The sequence below is a fragment of the Sciurus vulgaris genome (assembly GCF_902686455.1).
Source record: "Sciurus vulgaris genome assembly, chromosome: X".
NCBI classification, from domain to species: domain Eukaryota; kingdom Metazoa; phylum Chordata; class Mammalia; order Rodentia; family Sciuridae; genus Sciurus; species Sciurus vulgaris.
Window position 1 is genome coordinate 6119673 of NC_136471.1, and position 17049 is coordinate 6136721.

The window sequence follows — 17049 nt, forward strand, 5'->3', positions numbered from 1 at the left end:
CAACTGTGTTTACATATTGGTGATTCATACTCGTTTACTTTGAAATGATGCAATTGTTCATCAACAGTGACTCAAGCTCTCCTGTGTCTTTTTAGTGATTTAGAAAAATTATTCAAGAATTTAAATTGTTGCTTAAGTAAATCAAAACAGTCATCTTTTCAAAGTGATTCTATGTGTAGGTGTTATAGAAGCAACCAAATCAATCTATGGACAATCAACAGACTAACTACACCATCCCTATAGGATATACTAATCCCATAAAAACAGCCACATTTGTGTTTTAAAAATAATTAAGCTCCTGCTTGTGTTTTTGTAATACAGAAAGCAAAGCTTTCATGACTGAAAAATTCAGGGTAGCTGAATATACTTGTAAATGACTGATGATAGCCCAGTTGTTCATCCTCAAAAATGACTTTTATCATTCTCTTTACATGCCAAAGAGGTCATCAAAATAAGGTGTTGAATTCAGACAGGGAAAGGACTTGTTTGTGCCTAGGCTGTACTTCCCTTGTCCAAGATGTGACAACAAAAGTAGTCTACCAGTATTCTTGGAGCCAGGAGGCAACTGGGTCATTAGATGAGGACGGCACTACCCTATGTGGCCTTCAAGTCCCAGGAGCCATAGGCATATTCTCTATGCAAAGGAGGGGTGACTACTTTCCCATTGTTGCACTTCCCCTGAATAGAGATGTTTAATATCTAAGGTATACCCTATTCCTCCATACTGCCAGTCTCCTGATATATATTGGGAGTATATATCCAAGTCTGGTGTCTCAGTCTAAACCTAGGTTTAATTATGTGTTGTTCTCTGTATGTGAAGATGGGAAAATATGCAGATGTATGGAGGGTGAATTGTCAGAAATGAATGAAATCACCCAGAGAAGGAAAATGTAGAATGAGGAGATTGGGTTCAGGAAAGAACCCTGGGAAATATCAACCTTTAAGAGACAGGGGGAAGAAGAGGAGCCAGCAAAGGATACCAAGAAGGAAAAATCACAGAGAGAAGCAAACTAGAAACCTTGGCCTCATTATTGGCACATTCTCCATGTAACTCATACCATGTGTTAAATCATATAAGACACTTCCAAAGAAATGAGGGCAGTTAGAGAAATATGGATTTCAAAGATTAATTAAAAGTATGCTAAATATATGCTAAGGGAGTTCGTGGGGGATGGAAATCTTTAGAAACTGAATAAATAAATGTCAGTTGGCTTATCCTCAAAAACATCTTAAATTGCATTATATGCAACCTTAGTGCTGAAGTAGTGATTAAACAATTAACATTCTATAAAATCCTCAACTGAATAATCACTCCATTTTCAGGAGCACATTTGAAAAGCATATTTAAAAGATACAGATGAATAGAAATCATTTTTATTCCCTAAAGTTCCCTAGGTTTGTCATTTTTAATGGCAGAAATTACTTTGGAGCAAAAGCAAGAATAAACTCTTTGCATATAGCAGTCTCCTTCAACAGAGTTGCACAATAAACCATTGGGCAACTGCCAAAACCTGTCTCTCTATTCAGTCCCTAAATATAAAACAAAGAAATTTCATTGTGCAGGAGGCCTAGCAAGAATTTGATGTAAGCATTAAAATTCTGCAGTGTTGCTGTGGCCCCTCCCACAGATTACCCCTGAGTAAAATGACTGAAAGGCTAAGGAACACTGATACCTGACTACATTTAAAGATTGGATCCTATCAGGGGAAAGGACCACTTCATGTCCCATTTGAAGTGCATTCATTTTCCACACTAGCTTTGGTTGAAATAGAGTTCTACAAAATCAGAACCTTGCCCTTAAGTGCTACAGAGACCACTACAATACCCCATTTCCCTGAGAAGTCTTTCTCCTCTTTCAGGACACAAAAACTATAGGTCTCATTGGTTTGCTAGCAAGCCAGTCACATTACTGTTCTCGTTTCAGTAGTACATAGAAGGGACGTGCTCATCTTTTCCTCAGGGGGAGGAAGTACATCTGGTTCTTGTATCTTCATTTATGACTACTCTTACAACGATCTCGATTTCTGAGGCATTCTTAAAATTTTTGCACTTCTAGGTTTGAAAACAGGAGTACTTCTAAACTGCCCAATGTCTAAAACTGTGTGTACATGATTGAAATTTAGGGAAAATATAAATTTATCTGAACAGGTCTAAAATTCAACTTACTATAAAGTATATGCTGCCACAAATATGATTTCTCTCTCCCTCAAAAAATGTATCTATTAAAAAGGACAGAGACCACCTTTTGTTAATCTTTATATCCCCAAGATTAGCACCGTGTCTGGTGCACATTAAGTACTCAGTGAATTATTGCTGAACTGGACACAATCAAATTATAACTCATTCCCTGCCTATATCTAAACAAGGAATCACAATGACTTGGAGTAAAGGCACACCAATAGAAAGGCAAATGTTAGGCTAACTTGGCGAGTATGGCTGAACAATAAATTGAATTCTGAGCTTCCTGGTTGCTGAAACAAAAGGAAAAGCTCATAAGTTAAAGAATTATCTTTTTCTCATAGAAGAAAGCATATCTGTTATGGTTTGGATATGAGGTGTCCCTCAAAAGCTCACATGTGAGACAATGTAAGGTTCAGAGGAGAAATGATTGGATTTTGAGACTCTCAACCTAATCAGTGAATTAATTCCTGATGATATTAACTGCGTGGGAACTGGAGGAAGATAGGGTGTGGCTGGAGGAGGTGGGAATTGGGGCATGGCTTTGGGGTATATATATTTGTATCTGGGGAGTGGAGTCCCTCTTTGCTTCCTGATCACCGTGGTGTAAGCTGCTTCCCTCCACCACCCTCTCCCGCCATGATGTCCCAACTTCACCTTGAGCCCTGAGGAATAGAGTTGGCCTTCTATAGACTAATACCTCTGAAACTGTGAGCTGTCAAATAAACATGTCCTCCTCCACATTTAGTCAAAGCAGCGAAATAGTTGACTAAAACAGAAATTGGTACCCAGAAGTGGGGCATTGCTGTGACCAACCTGACCATGTGTTTCAGAAGATTTTGGACCTATGTGGAATTGGTGGGAGGAATTTTGAGATGGATAGCAGTGCAATCTGGAAATGCTTTAGATGGTTGTACACAGAGATTAATGGCCAATTCTGGTGGGAACTCAGAAGACCAGAATGGCGATATGATCACGATCAGTGAAGACCCAGTTCAAAAGTGTTCAGAAAAGGGGGACTCTATTGGAATTTGGAGTAGAGGCCATTCATGTTATGTTCTGGCTGAGAAGTTGTCTTAATTTTGCCTGTGTCCTGAGACTTTATGTGAGGCTAATTTTAGAAGTGATGAACTTCGTAATCTGGCAGAAGAAATGTCTAGGCAGCACAGCATTTAGGCAGTGGCATGAATATTGCTGGTGGCTTTTAGTCAAGTTAATTGTGATAATCAGGAGCAGAAAGCAGAGCAGAAAGATTCAGAAAAAGTGAATTTGAAAGATGGAGTAAAACTAAGGCTAAGGAAATTGCAGTTTTTAAAGACATTATCATCACTATAGAAATGATAAAGACATTGCCAATAGACAATAATAAAGATAGTTTGAGGGCATCTCAGGAGCTGGCAAGATAATACCCATCTCAAGCTCAAGGGAATAAAGGTAAAAATTCTCTTGAGAAGAGATCAGGGGGACACCCTTTTAGCACAAGGAAGCCTAGGAAGTTTTTTTAATGTGTTTAGCCACCTGGACACTCAGAGGCTACCATAGCAAGGGTCTCCTGAGGCTTGACTACTGCTCAAGGTGGCAGCAGACATTGGTTCAATCATGTGGTGCTGGTTCTGCAGGAATGCAGGATACTGGAGTTAGGGGATCATGGAGGATTGCACCAAGATTTCAAAGAAAGGCCTGGGAAGCCAGGCGAAGTGCAGGAAGGTCAGAGTCCCTGTGGGCACTCCCTGAGAAGTCAAAGTGTGGAGATGTGAGGACGAAGTTGAAGCTGCAGTGGAGACCCCTGAGATTAAGAAATGCCAGCAACGTGGGACATTGTCCTGGGAAAGTTGCAGGAATTGAGCATAGAAAAGCCAACAGAAAGGCCACTTGGCCTGCAACCAACAAGGCCACAGGGGCAGAGCTACACATGCCATTTGGAAAAAGCATCACCATGCCATGTGCCCCAGTTGCCTGACATGGAACTACAGGACTTATTTGTCCAGCTGGATTTTGGTCTTGCTCTGGTCCTATGCCTTCTTTCTATGCCCCTATTTTTGTAAGTGAAAATATTTACTCAGTACCTTCATATTTTGGATATTTGTAAATTGTTTTTAATTTTACAGGTGCTCACAATGCAAGATTGCCTTGAGCCTCAGAGAAGACTATAGACTTGAATTTTGAACAATCTCAGAACTGTTGAGACTGTGGGGACTCTTGGGAATGAATTAAATGTATTTTGCATTGTCAGATGAGTATGAGCTTTTGGGGACCAGGGGCAGAAATTTATGGTTTGGATGTGAGGTGTCCCCCAAAAGCTCACATTGTGAGACAATGTAGGAAGGTTCAGAGGAGAAATGACTGTGTTGTGAGAGTCTTAAGAAAATCGGTGAATTAAACCCTGATGGGATTAACTGGGTGGTAACTGGAGGAAGGTAGGTTATAGCTGGAGGAGGTGGGAACTGGTGTGTGGTTTTGGGATACATATATTTGTATCTGGCTAGTGGAGTCTCTCTTTGCTTCTTGATCACCATGGTATAAGCTGCCTCCCTTTACCATCCTCTCCTACCGTGATGTTCAGCTTCACCTTGAGCCCTGAGGAATAGAGCTGGCCTTCTATAGACTAATACCTCTGAAACCATGATCCCTCAAATAAACATGTCCTCCTCCACAGTTGTGCTGGTCGGGTCATATTGTCATAGCAGCAAAATAGCTGACTAACACAATATCTTTATCCATTAATGAGGTATATGAGACATTAAATGCCTGATATTAAAATGTGAAAAGGAACCTCTCATTGGCTTGTTTACAAGAATCTCTGGGCAATAAAACAAACCATTTTTCAGCTCTATATTCTAGAAGATGCAAAGCTGCTTCTCAAGTGCTTCTTATAATAACTACAATAGCAAAAGCATTGCACTAATATCTAGCTCAGTGAAGGCAGACACATCTGCATGTGGAGTTAAGGTTCTAGGCTAATATGATCTGGGTGTGTTGCTTTCTTGTGCACTTGTGTTAGGGTGGAGCTGTGATAACCTGTAGGAATCAATTGTCATATCCCTTAGACTAGCTTCCTCAGAGAGCAACTATCTCAAAAGGAATTGTGACAGGAACTTTGTAGTAGGCAATTCAAGGTTGAGTTCATTGGCAACACATTATGAGTTGCTAATCAAAAGAAGATCCATATACTTTGTATAACACACATGCTGTGGCTACAAGTAGGAATTACTATTATGGTCAGTGCCCTGACAAAAAGTGATAAGTTCAAAATGCTCATGAGGCATGGTTAGGCATAGAGGACACACAGACATATGGCCTCAAGAAGTCCACCATTCAACAATCTACAAATAATAGTCCAGTGCAGGCAGCTAGGGTAAACTCTCTGCCTTCCTACAACTGGAGATGGGCAATGTCCATTTCTCAAAATGCAGATATGAAATCCACTGCATAGAAAACCCAATGGAACCTGAAATACATTTATATACACCTACACAATGTACTCTTATTATACACCATAGCAACTTCTGATTTGCAATAAATGTTCATTTTTGCCCTCCAGAACTTTAGTAATCCTATTAAAGAGCAAGGTATTCTTGGCAGTCTTGATCAAACATTATAAAGATGGCAAAGGTGAATTTTAGCCATTTCAATCAATCATAGGTTTCTTTCAACTTGGCCAGTTCTTTACTTCACATTCTAGATAATTGGTTGATTCCTTAAAGGTAACCTCAGTAGCCATCATTTGCTAAGTAATCACAATTTCTTTATCATCAAGGAAATGCATTTTCCAAGTATTATCAGGCATCAATTACATGTCTGGTTTGTGGCTCATGACAAACACGACTCCTTCATTTAAGCTTTTTGCCTCTCATTACTTTAGGAAATGTCAACTTCCCTCAGTTTGCTTCTAATGTAATCTACACAAATCAGTAGTATTTCATTGCCAAAATAATGTGCTAGGAAGTTATTGTACCATAGTATTTCTTTTCAATAAATGAAGCAAAATAATTTAAGTTTTAAAGTTCATTTTCCCTTTCATTTTATTGGGGCTAAAATATGTGATTTAGTAATTCCTTTTTTTTCTAAATCTTATCTTTTATAGTTAATCTCCCTGAGCTGTAAATTGCTATTTATTTCTTTAATTATAATAATGACAACACATTGAATTTATGTAGTACTTTACAGATTTCAAAACAAGGTATTCCAGGTTGTTTTCATTTGATCCTTATGAAATTACACGTGTCAGCAAAGTAACTTTGGCTGCCATCTGGCCTCGACCTGCCCTAGCACAAATGACTTTGGGTAAACCACTTAATCCTCTCTTCATCTCAGTTTCCTCCTTCTTATTGAGATATGAAAGCTATAATATGTTACTATTATTATTAATTGTTAAGATACACTTCAGAAAGGAGGAATCTATGGACCAGATAAATGAAGCTTCTTCTTGATAGTCACCTAGCAGGTAAACTTATCAAGTCTTCTGACTTTCTGTCAGAGGATAAACAACTTCCTGTTACAGATACATATCATAAAGAATTGGGTACAAATCTATATATACCACATTAGGAGTATATGAAGGTAAAGAGAAGCCACTTCACTTCCCTGAGCTAAAATTCTTCAAGAGAAATGTGGGGGAAATGTGTGCTCCATTTATTGTAAGGAACTAAATGAGCACATTCATAAAACCCTAGTACAGTGCCTGGCACACAGTATGTACATGCCAGTTCCTCACCAAACATTCTATACTAACCTAGACATGTCAACATAGCTTCACAGTTACTTTGAAGACATCCTTCAAATCAGAGCTTGTGCTATGCTGTTAAGTCCCAGAAAGAAGTACCCCCACTAACAACCAAATTTGGAGAAAGTCAACTTTCTTTCCATAAAGAATGCAACAGAGGCAAAGCAAAAAGGAAAAGAAAACAGCCAGGAACATGAGAGATCACCATTTCTTCTTTCTGTCAAGAAAGGGACATGGTTCCTAAGGACTGGGGTTCACATTGACTAGTTGATGAACCATTGATGCTACTGGGCAAGTGATCAGGTCATGGTGTAGCAAGTGATTCCTGAAAGTCCTGATTCACCACCAGCATTTTTCATTTTCAACTTGGTAAGTATTTCTACTATAATCCCTGAAGTGTTATGGTATGTCCTCATTTCTACCAGTGGACTCTGAGTCAGCTCTAGGACTCCCATCATCCCAGACACATTCAGATACTCCAAGGACTTCCACCTCAGTCTTGGTCTGGGTAGCCTGTGGAAGTGCACATCAGCTGCAGTTTCATAATATGATGGGAAAAGGAGGAATGTATTTCAGTGATCTCCCAGTGAAAATTAAACATGGACACAGCATAGGAAGTCAACCAATCAAAGCAAGGATGAAAGAACAAAAAGTTACTAGGTCACAAACTGTTAGCATGATTACTTTCCTTCATAGTTTTGACTCAGGAACAAAGACTTTTACCCCATGAAGAAGCACAAAGGAGTAAGTGACTAAGCACACAACAGGCCTGGCCCTGCACTAGACTAAATATTTCCATCTGTGTCTCTACCTGATTTACCCTAGTAGTATCAAGACAGATGGCTTCTGAAAAACTTCTGACAACATTGAGAAGGGGATTTTCCACTGTCTTCTCAAAAATACATTGCTATTATCTAAATATATATATATATATATATATATGTATCTATACAAAAGATCTTGTTAAGAGATGGCAATTACCTTAAACACACAAAACCATTGATCCCCTATGACTTAAAATTATGAAAGGAGAATACATCAAGGGTTCTTTACTACATAATAGGGTTGAGGATGGGACACATATAGAATTTGAACACTAAATCTCTCAGTAGAGCTTGTGTTTCTAACCCATCCAAAGATAAGATGTAGAACTCATCTGGTTTTTCCTCATTTATCTCTGCAAGAAACACAATGTCTATCATCCTTTAACCTCTCCCCAAAAATGGAGGCCACACTTTCCTGTTCTGACCCCAGTTTTTGTTCCACTTTCTTTTTTTTTTTTTTTTTCTCCTCATCATAATGTTTTATTCCCACCCTCCTACCTCTGACTCATGATTCTTTACCTACCTCTATCTGGTATTTAAAATGTCTCTCAGGGACCTTGTTCTACTCAGCACCATCTCTCTCTCCCTGCATATCTTCCACCTTCTGCACTTACATTGGCTCCTTCCCATGGACTCTAAACATGCTCATGTTTCTCTCACTCCAAAAAAAGAAATTTCCCTGGATGTAATTGCTCAGTTTACTTTCTAACTTATCTTCTTTCCTTTCTCCATACAAAATATCTCTGTAAGGTCAAGTCTACATTGACTGCCTCTTTTTCTTTACTTAAACACTTCTTGTTTATTCTCCAACTCATAGCAGTTTGGCTTCCCACAATGACTACCATCAATGGATAAAATGACTCCCCTAAGGTCACTGATAATCTTTAACTGCCAAATGCAACAGCTATTTTACAATCTTTGCATTTCCTGACTTCTCCAAGGGCATCTAACTAGCAAATCCTTCCTCCAACAATCATTTGTTCCCTTAGTTTCTATTAAATGTTTCTCTTCTAGTCCACTTACAACATATCTGATCATCCTATTTTAGTTTTATCCTGGTGTCTGCTTGTACCACCTCTTTTACCTCTTAAATACTGCTCTTCCCTGGGATTGTCTTTGCCCCTCTTCTTACTCTGTAATCTAATTTGGTAATGGTATTAATTATTGGAGCTTCCACTGCCACCTGCATGCTAATAGCAGATAAATCTCTGTCTTCACCACTCCCATGAGCTCCAGATTCATATATTCAATGCCTGCTGGATGTTGCTTTCTTAATATCCCACTGGCATTTTGAAACCCAACATATTTACAGGTCAATTAATCATTTTTCTCTCAACAAGAAGAAAAGATGTTCTCCTCCTACACAACTTTCAATGATACCATCATCCTCTCAAGTAAAAAGCTCAGGAATCATTTATAATTATTTCATATTCCCCACACTGCCCAACTTCATCTTTTGAAATTGTAGGTCTCTCCTTTTAGGGCCATGCCCAAACTTAAAACATGTAGTGACTTCTATCCATGCCAAGAATTGTGTTTAAGCTCCCTGTAATGAGAAAGTATTTACTGATATTTCCCCTTCCTATCCTTCTAATTGTCACCATGCTGTCATGCTATCACTTGTTCATGGGGATCTCTGTCACTGGACTAAGAATTCCTCAAAGGCAGAGCCTGTGTTTTATTTCCCTTTGTACATTGGTCTCTGAGAGTGATTAACACATAGTGGGACTTCAATTAATATTTGTTCAATTAAACATATGTATAAGTACAAATGCAGTATATAAATTTAATTGATTGGGATAAGAAAAATGTTTTTTTCTGAATTGTGCTAGTACTGACAAATTGAAAATCAGTAGCTTAGGTGACCTAAGTCTCTTTGTCAGGCTTCCCACACTTGGCAGGTACCCAAGTGTCTCAATCAAGAACTCCTTACATGTTCTGAACAAGGCAGAAACACTCTAGTTTCTCTAGTCACCAATCTGAACAGCTTATTCTCTACTCTAAAGTAGTATCTGGGCCAAATCTGTCCACTTTAAGAACTTTCGTTTTCCAGAAGTCACTATCCTTTACATGATGCTGTCTCAAATCAGAATTCTTGAAAATTTTCTCTATTGTTGTTTTATTTCTTACATCATTTTTGTTACATTACAGAAAATTACACTGGTACTAAATTTCAATGAAAAATGAAACAGCTGCCAGCAATTCAATAAGATCCTTCCATCATAATCTCTTCCCAGTATCCTCTAACCTTCATCACAAATAGAAAATTCAGAAGCAGTCATTGTAAAATCAATACTTGTAGACATAGCAGTTTCATCGCTATTGGAGCTACACACTAGCCAGAATACCACTAGAAAATCAGCCTAACTGCACTTCCTCCTTGGGTTGAGGCAATCTCCCAAGCCATGATTATTAACCACCAGGAAAAATGTTGGGTTTTTCCTTTATCTTAGGACAGTGATTTTCAAAGAGTAATCGAACCACTGAAGGGCTGTTAACAACCAAGTCAAAAAAGAAAGCAATGGCCTTGCAATGGGTGGCATGTATTGGGAAGAGAAATAGGCATATCTGTCGACCTTCTGATGAAGTCTTCAGGGGCTGCCTGGCTGAAAATCAAAGCTCTGGAAAACACGAAGAGGGGTATCCCTTGCTGTAATAATTGCAGGGAAGTAATAGGCTCCTTGGAGACAAGAAGTCTCACAGGTTTCCTTCAAATCTTACCAAACTTCCCAAAGAAGTTGAACTTTGCCTCTGAAGACATCCTCAGAAACTTGCAATTATCAATAGAGCAGATACATATTTCACTTTTAAAATATATTTTCCTAAAAATGACTTAGTTACTTTAAAATTAATGTTGATTAGTAGTTAAAAATATAGTAAGCAACCATTTTCTAGAAAGATAAATTACATACATATTCAGCTACCTTGTAGGGCTCCCCAAAAAGATCAAAGCCTGAAGAAAAGAGATCGTCTTCTTGCTGAACTTCTTGATTCCTCCTCTCCCATTCCCTTTTTTTAAGTGCACTACGGTCCTGTTCATAGTGACTGAAATGAAAAAGAAAAGACAAAAAGAAAAAACATTCATTTGTCACATGAATCATTTTGATGTCCCTTATTATCGATAAGAATAAAAAGCATAAGTCAAAGTAATCCAAGTTGATTCTGCAACTGAGGACAGAATCCTTTTCTATTCCTTTGGGTTGATGATCCGAGATGATTCTTCATAACAAAGAAGAAAAGAGAAACTTGCATAGCAGAAACTATACTCAGGACCATGCGAGTATGGACGAATTCTTTTTCTTTGTCCTTGTTTATTACAAGCCACTGCATATACCCCAAAAGTCAATCCACTCTGCAAAAAAGTTCTAAAGTTGAAGTTACATTGTGTTGCCAACTGCCTAGGGCTCAAACTCCAACACATGCCACAAATTCCCAAGGGAAAGGAATTATCCCTGTACAGTGCTATAGATAAACTAGAATTCTGTCCCAACTCCGTAGGCAGAGTTAGCCTCTTTTAACGGAATTTTGTTAGAATTTAAACTCTCATTTGTAGAAATGAACTCACAGAAAAATAAATAACTAAAATTCGAATACACTTTTTGGTGGTTATTGTGTTGATTTTTCTATAGTTTACAGTAAGAATTTAAAAGCCTTCTGGGGACACTTTTCATAAATAATGGAATCTATATTAACCAGCAATGAAACAAAGGATTTGTCAAAAGTCTCGAATTTCCTGAATGTTCAAATGTTTTAGAAAGAATAACTCTGTGACTCATCACATTTCAGTCTTTCCCACTGGAGTATCAAAAGCTTCCAGACAATAATTATGTTATGTTTTGAGACCTTAGGTGTTAAATAATGGGGCACCTCCTTATTGAGAAAATGATTTTCTTCATCATGCAAGACTGCAAATTAAATAACAATCTGAAAATCTGATAGTACAGGTTGAGTACCCCGGTATGAAAATCTGAAATTCATAATATTCACAAACCCAAAATGTTTCAAGTGTTCATACAATGCTATAAGTGAAAAATTCCATATCTGATTTCACATGATGTGGCACAGTTAAAATATTAGATAGAATTACCTTCAGGCTATGTATATAAAATTGATATGAAATATAAATTAAGTTCATGTTTAGATTTGGGTCTCATTCCCAAGATATCTAACTGTCTTAATACAAATATTCCAAAATTTTAAAAAAGAATTGAAATTTGAAATACTTCTGATCCCAAGAATTTCAGATAAGGAATATTGAACTTGTAGTGAATTTTTTCAGTTTTTTTCTTCTGCTATTTATGTTAGCTTTATTGAAAGTGAGTGCACATACACTGAGCAAACAAATTATATAAATGTACATAAATGCCTGTCAGGTGCTCCATAAATGTTGGTTTCCTTCCCCGTGTTCATATTACCATGTTAAGACTTAATTAGATAATTGACATGCACATGAACATAACAGCTAAAGGAATTACAAGAGATGTACTAATGTAAAAGTATAATCAACAGGTTTTTGAATAAACCACAGAACTTAATACCTGCCATTGGTAGGGTAGTTATCTCATGAGTATCATAACTTTAATTTATAAAAAAGAGCCTAAAGTATGAGCTAGCCATGCAGTTAAACTAGCTATTGATATATGTGGAGTGTATGATGCCTTTACACTCCTTTCTCCACAGGAATCCTTAAACTGTCAAATTCAAAGTGACTTTGATAGACACATCTTCTGGATAAACAACACTCATTTCTCCATTTTAACATGGTGGCAACATTTATAGGGTTCTTTTAATCTACATAACACTTTGAAAATACAAACAGGGCTGGAAACAGAAGTGCTCACTAGGTCACTCATGAGTATGTTCAGCAAATATTATTGCTGAATGAGGAAAACAAAGAAGACCTCCAGACACCTACCCTATGCCTGCGCTCTGCCTGTCTGAATGATGTCAAGTCCAGATACTGGGAGGCAGCCTATCAATTGTACTCTCAGATGCCCTCCAGAGATATTGTGTTTTCTAGTATTATTTTTCATTTCCATGTACAAATTAAGATCATAACTTCCAACAGTCGCCAAGTGCCCAGTGTCTTCATGTTGGTGGCTGATATGGAATCAAGCAAGTGTAGTAACATGTTCATCCCACATATCAGGCAAGGGTAGACTAAGCCCATCGATTTGCCAAAATGTAAGAAAGACAGAGCGCAAGAGGTGGGGTGGAGTTAAAAGTTAAAGCAATATTTAGAGTGGGGGAAGATTCATGGCAAAGAAGATGGACAACTAATTTTTGGCCTTCTTAGCAGATGATTCTCCACACACGAACGAGAACCAAAGTCTCCTGCTTCCAAGTAATGTGAGCAAGATGTCAGTTTTCCAGCTATCTGTTCATTTCATGCACCTGACAGCTCAGAATGACAGGCCCATAGATCACATTTAATTCTCCCACGAAGAGAACTGAAGTGCTTTGGTCTCTTGGCTTTGCAAACTACCTTCTTTCTCCTCTGAGGGAAAGATATAATTAAAACCCTGAAGGAAAAAAAAAAAGGGAGAAGAAGAAGAAAAGGAAACGTGCTTCAACTTGCATGACAACCCTTCAAGCGGCCAGCAGTAAGGGCACTTTCGGGGCTTTAGACCCTGCTTTGATTTGTTAGGAGGCTCTTGGCTGCATTTTGCATTAGTTCATTAGCTACCAAATTCCAGACGCAAATTTGAATAGCAGATTGAGTGTGCACATGGGTGTTATCTGTTGCAAGCAAAACTGCCTGCTGCATTTTTTAACACATCTAACAAAGAACAGTTAATTCTCATATCTCTGGTGAGAATGAATTTCCTCTCCATAGATTTCCACTGCTCTTGGAAGGCAACCAAATAGCTCCAACTTCTTCCTTTCTCTCTCAGCATGGTGTTGTATTGAAAGCTTCACACGGAGAGGTCTAATGAGGAATGAACTACATGGTGATGAGGCTTTCAGTGTACAACGTCACTGATTTCTGACTGAAACTAACATTACTAATTTGAAGCACCAGCTAATTAAAACCGCAGCTATGTATTTAGCCTCTTGTTATACCTACTGCAGTTTATAATTATGAGGACCTCTTTATCTACTCAATTAAAGTTCTTATGTTTCAGGCAGGTTGTGTTTGAACCTGTGAGCCCTGCAGAGGCTGCAGGAAAGCATATGTCTGTCCCCTGATGATTTTATGTGGCTTTACACTCCTGGGCTTGTTTTTCGAAGGAAAAAGGGCTCCACAACCTACAAAGAAATGCTCAAGCCAGAAACCTGAATTATTCATCATATTATTGGTCTGAACAATCTGAGTTTATTTGCCGTGATGAGGACAGGATAAATTGGGCCTATCAGTGTGAAAAGGCATCTTTATATTGAGAAGGTGAACCAAAGACTCAATGCAAGGACTCAGCACTCTTAGGATATAAGGATGTTTTATCAATACTTTTCTCCTGGAAATCTGTCACATTAGGATGATATTAAAGCTACTGACAACTCCAAACCAAATTTACTCTTTGGATTAATTAACCAAAGACTTTTGCTTTCTCTACATATAGCCTATCTTTTGTGGAATCACTGGTTTGCTAAATCCATACTAGCATAGCCAAAGGACCCAAAGAAGAACAAGTTTCATTAAGGGCTTCTATTAGTCACTCTGACTCAAGGTATGATGCTGGGAAATTTCTCCCTATCATAGGGTTTTTATGGTGGCTGTGAGTTTACCCACCTGTAAGCTTCCCTGAACTCCCAAAATAGAAACTGTCATTGTTTTCATTACAGGAGCAAACTAAGGCACTCAGAACGTGAGGGGAGCTGTCCCAGGTTCTCATCACCCCAGTGGTAAAGAAAGATTTGAATCTATTTCTCTTCCATCTTCAGTTCAAGTAATTTCTTCTCCTTGTCTTCTTCTCTCAGATATTCCCCTATCTCTGTTCTTAAACCTGATCTTGTATGTAGGTAACCCTCATTTTGTACACAAGAAGCCCCAGGTACCTTCACAAGATAATAAAACCTAGGGCACATGTAGAGTCACTAAGATCTAGAGAGTTCAATTATGCCATCTTCATTAGCTCACAGTGGTAGCTCACTTGGCCCACAATGCAGGTTTGTCTTTTGCTTGTCTTTAAGAACGGAGCTGTTAAAGCAAGAAGACACTTTAGTAATCATCTAGTTGTGGTGCCCTCATTTTCAGATGGGGAAATGAATCCAAAAAAAAAAAAAAAAAATGGGCTCTCTCTCACTCCTCACTTTTGCTCGCTCTCTCACTTGCTCTCCCTTTCTTCTCTCTCTCTCAACCTTCAGGGAGACACACCCTGCCCATCCACATAATAAAGTCTCTTGCAAAAAAAAAAAAAAAAAAAAAAAAACATAATGGGCCTCACAGCAGGTTTGTGGCAGAACTAGGAGACTGGAACCCAGGTTGTCTGGTTTCCAAACTAGCTCTTTTCCCAATACTCATGGTTTATCCCTCTGCCTCTGGTGTTGCCATCACATTCCAGAATAAATATGAGCCTCATTTGCACTCCGTTGGTCAACTTTACTTAGGATTGCATTTTATTAGAAATTGCCAGTAGGGAAAAACTTTAGGAATTTAATTTGGATTTGAGTATAGAAAAAAACATCAGTTTCCTTATATCAAAATGTACAGACCCTAAAGGGATATAAAAATTAACTGCATCTGTAGGGAAGAGGCTTGGGTAAAGAGAGTAAAAATCAGTTTAAGCCTATTTCACTTGAATATTTCATGAATCTCAATAATCACTGTTTACCTAATTTGGTTTTTTTACAAAGCTACTTGGGGGAACATTTAAAAAACACTGATGTTTTAAAATGACAAGTTTGTTTTAAAATACTGCTAACTAATACAGGATTTACTGCATTCTAGTCCAACTGTGCTGAATGCCTCTGTTTTGGCTAATATCTTTGTAAAAGTATAAAATACATATTTAATTCACCCAAAGGAAAAACATAAGCTATAACTCACTCGTTGTCTTTCTCCTGAATTAATGTATGCATTCTATAAAATGCATTTTTATCCTCAGTCCATGTTCTAGAGTTCCTAGAGGTACTTTTTCAATACCAAGTCCTAGTTTGAAATGACACTGACTAATCTCTATATACCTTCTACTTGTTAATGAGAAAATCTGTGCCAACCAACAGTTTCAATATCAACCTCAAGTTATATATTTTCTCTGCTAATATCCATAGGCACCTAAATGTGAAGTGCTATATTCAAAACTACAAAAAAAAAAAAGCTAAGATGGGCAATAATTATTTCATAATAAGGAAAACAAACATGAGATCCTCAGATCTGGCGGTGTGGACCATGGACTAAGATGTAACCAGGACTTGAAAGGGGATTTTCAAAATCAATGGAACCTCCAAGGTCATATTTAGACAGCAGGACTCACGAAGAATTCCCACACAATGGCACTCTTCCGCAAATGGCCTCTCCCTCCATAAACACTGGGTCTTGTGAAAAATGAATGGGAATGAAAAGGTGAGAAAAAACATGGTATGTACTCTAAAAGTATGATGGATGCCCATCTGGCCATTCCATTTTCTTTAAATCTTAGGGAAACACACAAGCGTTTATTCTGTGGTTCCCTTAAATCTGTACATTATAAAATGATGTTGACACCAGTATTTCTGACAGTCTTGCTGGAAACATATTTACTATTCCAGTGTAGGGACAGCTTAGGGCTACCTCATTCTCTCCACTTCTGAAGATGGTAGCAAAGATTCAGTTCATTCAGAAAGCCTGTCTAATCACCCTTCAGTGAGTCAGGAAGACCCTCTAAGTGCCACCTCTCTTGCTTTATTTCTATCTCACTTGGTCCCCTTCTTTTCTAGTCCTCTCTTTTTATTTTAATGCCTTTATTGAGATACAATTCACAAAGCATATAATTTCACCCATTTAATGGACAAAATTCAGTGTCATTTAGTATATACTCACAGAACTTTGCAACCATTGCCATGATATTATTCTACAAAATTTTCATCATCCTCAAAAGAAGACTTGTACCCTTTAGGGATCACTGTGTTCTGCAGTCCTCTCATGGAACCCACTCCTAGGAAACCATTAATCCACTTTTATTCTGAATAAATTTTCCTATTCTGGATACTTTATATACATGGAATCATGCAACGTGGTCTTTTCAGTCTGGCTTCTTGCACTGAGCATAATGTTTTGAGGACATATCCATGTTGTAGCATGAATCTGTACTTTATTTTTTGAATGGAAAACCATTCAATTCAGTCCTATGTCACTCCATATTCAGCCTTATGTGTTTTTAATGGTTTATCTGGGATTCTCTATGT

General features: G+C 38.0%; 1 protein-coding gene across 6 annotated transcripts in view; it reads right to left on the reverse strand.

The window, feature by feature from the left end:
- AFF2 (ALF transcription elongation factor 2) overlaps positions 1-17049 on the reverse strand; it is a 776411-nt gene that overhangs the window by 316920 nt on the left and 442442 nt on the right. For 4 of the 6 annotated variants that reach the window (XM_079124460.1, XM_079124459.1, XM_079124457.1 and 1 more), the window contains exon 2: positions 10650-10770. Coding sequence is in view for 4 of the 6 variants with exons in the window: in XM_079124459.1 (XP_078980585.1) it covers positions 10650-10770 (121 nt within the window). In the remaining 2 variants the exon portion in view is untranslated. Of the gene's footprint in view, positions 1-10637; positions 10771-17049 lie in introns of all 6 variants that reach the window. The other 2 variants (XM_079124458.1, XM_079124456.1) reach the window with 1 other exon arrangement.